General features: G+C 35.1%; 1 protein-coding gene across 2 annotated transcripts in view; it reads right to left on the bottom strand.

Annotated features, from left to right (window-relative positions):
- Window positions 1–2,777: 2,777 nt before the first annotated feature.
- LOC103608488 (estrogen sulfotransferase-like) overlaps window positions 2,778–6,254 on the bottom strand; it is a 21,220-nt gene continuing 17,743 nt past the window's right edge. Inside the window, exons 7-8 of one of the 2 annotated variants that reach the window (XM_008592918.1) lie at window positions 4,959–5,139; window positions 2,778–3,078 (exon numbers count right to left, since the gene is read on the bottom strand). In XM_008592918.1, coding sequence (XP_008591140.1) covers window positions 2,966–3,078; window positions 4,959–5,139 — 294 coding nt within the window. In that variant the 3' untranslated portion in view covers window positions 2,778–2,965. The remainder of the gene's footprint in view (window positions 3,079–4,958; window positions 5,140–6,254) is intronic. The other variant, XM_008592919.1, reaches the window with a different exon arrangement.

Below are 6,254 nucleotides of genomic sequence, written 5' to 3' on the forward strand. Positions count from 1 at the left end.
TGACCTGGCTGAGATGGGGTTTGTCAAGCTTCTGCACTGTATGGTTACTCTTTCCTCCACATACTCTTTTAGTACTCTTTACAAGGAAGCCCCTGTGTGAATCCAACAGTTAAGGAATGGGATGGGAAGTTGTACACAACTAATTGGATTTCTTCTGTATTGAATGTGTCTTTATATTGTGCTGCTATAACAGAATACCTGAGACATTGTAATTTGTAAAGAGCAAAGATTTGATTTTTATGGTTCTGGAGGCTGGGAAGTCCAAGATTGAGGGGCTCACATCTGGTGAGGGCCTTTGAGCTGTGTCATCCCATGGTAGGAAGATAGAAGGACAAGAGAGTGTGAGAGAGCAAGAGATTGAACTCACAGCCTCAAGCTGTTTTCTAACTGGCACTAATCCATGTATAAGGATGGAGACCTCATGACCTAAACACCTCCCATTAAGTCCCACCCCTCCACAGTAACATTGGGGATTATACTTCCAACACAGACTTTTTGGGCAACACATTCAAACCATAGCATTCTGCCCCTTGGAATTCTTCTGTATAAGATATTTATCTATTTCCCCCCATTTAATTATTTATTAAATCACTTATTTATATGAGCATGAACTCCTGAGTATTTATTTTATACTGCAAATTATAATCCAGTACTACTTATTTATTTGTTACTCAAATTGACTTTCCAGGTATTTTAATCATATATGGTAACTCTGTAGCATAGCTCAAATTATGAGCAATCACCACCCTCAGAAATGCATACTGAGCACTTTCTGTGTAAATGTGCTGTCAATCAGGCAATCAACAAATATTTTTTAAAGTGCTTCTATATATCTAATTGGGCCTGAAGGCATAGCTCTAGAGACCTAATTATTAGAAAATCTTAATTTTCTAAATTAAAATTTTAAAAAATCAAAAATCTACTAAAAGTCTAAAGTTTTCCTGGAAGCACAGAAACAAAACTGTGTTGTTCACCCCTTTGTACTTTACCACACAATGCTGTCCAATATTCACATTGTCTCCAGCCTACACAGACTTTAATTCCAGCTCAGGGAAGAAGTCAAAGAAGCTAAGGAGATTTAAAGTTTCTATTGGAAATTGAAGTTAGATCTTAGCCTCCTTCTTTTGCCAATGAAATTTCTAGGCAAGCTGTGAAGAAATGTGATTGGTCCAAATTTCAATCTGGCCAACTCGGAGTATGTTGCTCCACTAAGGACTGATTTAAGAGAGAAACATGCTTACTATCATTTAGTTACATCGACTATGATGTGGGCAACATTAACTATCAGTTTTACAAAGCACATAATTTTTAAAAACCCGGTTATTATACACTAGAATGTTAAATGAAAAAAATCATGAAAAAATGAGTAGTATGGCTTGAATATGCCCCCCAAAGTTCATGTGTTGGAAACTTAGCTGCCATTATAACAGTATTAAGATGTGCGGGTCTTTAAGTGGTGGTTAAGCCATGAGTGCTATGCCCACATGAATGGATAAAAGCCCTTATTTTGGGGGTGGGCTCCTGATAAAAGGATGAGATCATCTCAGTTTCCTCTCTCTGTCTCCTGTGCTCACTTCCACCTTCTGTGCTTCTGCCATAGAATGACCCTCACTGGATGCCAGCCCTGTGTTGTTGGACTTCCCAGTTTCCAAGACCGTCAGTCATTTTTCATAAATCACCCAGTCTGTGGTATTCTATTGCAGCAGCAGAAAATGGACTAAGACAATGGGTATTTAGAAAATAAATAACAATTGTTGCCTACAGAGATCGAGATCCTGCTCTTCCCCTTTCCCCCAACAAGATCTTAATATTTTTTGAGACTCCCCAATTTTTGTATAATGCATAACAATGTCACATTTTTTAAGTGGCTTTGATTTTAAAAAACTGTAACTATGAAACAGGGCACTGAGAAACCCTCCCCTCTCCAAGGAGTAAAAAAATAAATCACATAGATTTTTCCCTAGATTTTACCTTTTAGTTTAGAAATTAAGAAGGTAAGTGTTCTACTGAAAACCAGTAGTAAATTTGTCATGATCTTCTTTGTCTTCTGTTTTAAAGAAAGGAAGCATTCATTGACTGTTACAATAAACATTATAGAAAAAGAAATCATCACTAGGATACAAAGAAATAGAAGAAATAAACCAAAACAACATTTTAAGAAATGAAGGGGTTTTTTTTTTCCTTTTTAAAAAAAATTTTACTGGTAAACAACACATTCTTTAAAACTTTATTTTATAGATCTTACATTCATTGAATTGTATATAGGACAAAAGAAACTTTAAAGCATAGTTATTTCAAAGTAGCTGAAGGCATTCAAGCATAAATAGCACTCATTGGGATTATTTATAGACATTTGGAAATCAGTTCTGTTATGCCCATACATTTACACTAGACTAAGGTAAATTCCAAATCAAGCATTTTTGCAGAATGTAAAAGAAAATCAGGAAGGAAATTATAGGTATAGTTATGCTCCCCAATTTATTTATTCTTTAATTCTTTCCTTCTGGGTATTCAAAGTTCATGTACAATCGTTAATATATAAGTATGCATATATATGTATATAGTAAATGTCCTACTAAATGTAAAAAAAGTAAACAAAAAATAGTTTGGAATGGTTGTTTATTTTTAATGAAACTGTAACAAACCAAACTCTCTGCATGTTCCTACGTCATTCCCATAGATATTCCCTTTGTGTAATATCTGTGAAGAGGGAGAAGAAAGAAAAGAGGAGGAGGAGGGGAAAAGAAACAGAGGGAGGGAGAGGAGGGAGGAAAAGAAAAAAGAAAAAGAAATAAAATTTAAAAGACAATACAGAAAAAAGTCCTTTATATGAATATATGAAATAATATGTGGACCTGACCCATTATCCTTCACATGACTCCTTCTCTCCCAATCTAAAATTTTTAAAGTGAAGAATGATGAGAAGAAATTTAAAATTTTAGGTATATGTGAGAAAAGAAAACTCTTAGATCTCAGTTCTAAACTTCAATGTACACTTGTTCATTTGCTGCTCATAGTGAACATCAAATCTCTCATTCAAGGCTACTGTAAAGTGATTCTTCCAGTCTCCTGTAATCCCTGTAACAAAAGAGAAAAAAACATAAATATTGTCTTCAAGCCAGAATCATGAAGTTTTCTAACATTTACCATTTTCATTAACACCTGAGTAAATTTTATTCTTGTAATCCTCAATTTTAAGAATAAAATGTATACCAAAAATAATAAACTTATTTGAGCTTAAAAAGATGAATTTGACCTGATCAGTTTTTAAAAATAGCAAATTTCATTCTCTGATTCTTCTCTGTCACGCTGTTTCACTTAATCACTTCATTTTTTTTTTGCTTGTAATTTTCCCTGAAATATTAGTGCTCCCAGGATGAAACCCATGTTTTACCACTCCCAAGGTCAATGCTGATAACACTCCATCCACACTTATGCCTCTGTGTCCAATTGCCTACATGATCTTGCCACCTGGATGCTGTGCAAGTATCCCAAGTTCAATTCAATTAGTTCAAAAATAAGTTTTATTTATTTATTTGTGTGTGTGTCTGTGTGTGCATGTGTGTGTGTGTGTGTTTGGCTGCCCAGTATGGGGATCCATAAATTAATTTCTTTTCCCACCAAATTGTGTTTTCTCTGTGTACTTTTTCATAACATGATTAATGGCAACACCAGGTATCCAAGGCATTAACTTGGACATTATCTCCTTGATCACAACATCTAATTCATTATTCATATTCAGACTTACTTTGTATCCATTGCCTCCTCTCCACTTGTGCTTCCCCTGCCAATTAGGGGACCTCCTTGGGGTTTCCCACCTGTGTGATTACCATAGTCTAGCAGGCTCTTTCCTTTTGCTTTTCATCACATATTTAATGCTCCCTTTGAAGACGAAAGTCACCTTTTATATTAAATTAGTTTTTAAATTAGTCAGTAGTTCACTTGCCCTCTAGCTCAAGGAGCTTTAAACTTTTTCACTGAAATAATCCATAGAGCAGAAGATAGGAAATGAGTACCCTGAAAACCAGGTAGAGTCTGAGAGTATAGCAGTAAGCATCCTTCTGCAAGCATGACGATTATCTTAAATCCCGTGTTTTACCTTAAATATATATGTAGACATTTTGGAAAAAGAAAATTAAAATATAACCTGAGAATTGACTCTTTTTTCAAGGGCTCTATGTTTTTTGCCCAGTGGCAGAATTGTTATTTCTGTTATTTTAAAAATTCCCTGATCCTCTCCCTGACAATTTGCTCTGAAGAGCAAAATTTTCTCTATTCTTCCTCGCATGTCAGTAAAAAAGGATGTCTCAATACTTTGCACTTCCTACGGACCTCTGCATTTACAATCTGACTATGTCTCACCAGGTTATGTCTCCTCCTGAATTGAATTTTACATCATTGTATTTTGATAGTTTTGCTAAACAGAGAATGTATTTGAATTCCTGCCTTTACCGCTTTGTTTTGAAAAGTTTGTCACTTACTTAAGAAAAAGCTGACTAATTGGTCTAAGCTTATTTCTTCATCTCAAAATAAGATGACAATAGACACTTTATTCTGCATTTCTGGCTAGAACTCAAAGAGACAATATACATATAAGGTATGGTACGTGTGCAGCACCAAGGCACATACACTTAGTAAATAATAGTTAGTGAAGTGTGGTATTATTGTTGGTGCTAAGGTTGGGGTGTCTGCTGGTCATTCCTAATATAATATGTTGTATATATTAAACAATTAACAAGTAATAGTAATTTATTATAAACACTGTTAGTAGTAGTAGTAGTGTTTTGTGCCTTTGCAGAACTGGTAAGTCAATACAGAGGGTGCTTAAATGTGAAAGAGCACTAAAGAAACATAAACTGGGTCCACAGGTATTAATAGATCTCAACAGTTTTTTGCCTATAATGATGTCAACTTGTGACTTCCTAAAGCACTAGAGGCAAACCCCATGACTTCCTCACCCTTTCTTATGAAGGGTGTCACTTTTTGATTTATGATTTCGTCTGGTACTGTTGTATAATTGGTACATGGATTGTTTTTCATCTCCTGGAATAAAGTGTGTTGTACGATTTTTTCCACAAGCTCCTCTGATGGCTTCCTCCCCAGGAACCGTATCAATTTTACCACCTCTTTTCTGATATCCTAAGGAGAAAAAAAATTATTTGAAGACCAAATTGCTAAAATTGCTAACATTTAACAAATTGCTATTTGGATTTAAAGAAAAAAAGACAGAAAACCTTTCTTTTTCTTTTTTTTTTATTCCCCGCTGATATTGGAATTAGACTTCTAGTGAGGAAAAACACTTCTTGAGGAAGTGGGGGCTTTTTAAAAAAACAATTCTAAGCATAATTCTCCTCATTCATAAAATAGATATAAAAGATTCTTCAAAAATTGTTAGAACTAAATTACATGATGCTTGTAAAATGCTTACATTAGTCTTTGATGCAAAGTACAAGCTCAACAAATATTATCTATGAAAATGAATACAAATTCTCTAAGACTACAGTCACCCATGACAGATCAAGTTTGGAGGATGAAAATATGTAGACAGCTTTCAATTTTCTCCTAATTTACTGGTGTAATTAAGGAGAAGCAAAGGAACAAAAATGATTAAGAAAATACACTAAAAAGTCAAACACTCCACATGGAGCATCAGATGTATATGCACCACAGCTACAAATTTCTGTAGCATGCCCTATAATTCAGCTAAATCAATCAATGTGACTATTTGCAATACCAACTGCAATGTTTATTCTCACAAGTATTTCTCTCTGTGCACAATGCTGTTCCCAATTCTCTATTCACAAATTACAGATGCCTTTCAAACTTCAGCTTACCTGTTACTTTTACTATATACTGCATGCTCCCCCAACCTCATTGAAGTTTAAATCCCCATTGTAGCTGTTAAGAGGGTGGAAAATCCTATTACTGCAATTGAAAGGTGGAGGCTTGAAGAGGTGACTGGATTATAGGATCACACCATAGTGAATGGATTAAAAATGGGCAAAAGAGCTAAGCAGGCATTTCTCTAAAGAAGATATACAAACGGCCAACAGTCATATGAAAAAATGCTCAACATCACTCAGCATCCGGGAAATGCAAATCAAAACCACACTGAGATACCATCTCACCCCAGTTAGGATGGCCAAAATCCAAAAGACACCGAAAGATAAATGCTGGCATGGTTGCGGAGAGAGGGGAACTCTCATACATTGTTGGTGGGAATGTATATGTGTACGGCCATTGCAAAAAATAGC

Source organism: Galeopterus variegatus, unplaced genomic scaffold (assembly GCF_000696425.1).
Source record: "Galeopterus variegatus unplaced genomic scaffold, G_variegatus-3.0.2 Scaffold8465, whole genome shotgun sequence".
Taxonomy (NCBI): Eukaryota; Metazoa; Chordata; class Mammalia; order Dermoptera; family Cynocephalidae; genus Galeopterus; species Galeopterus variegatus.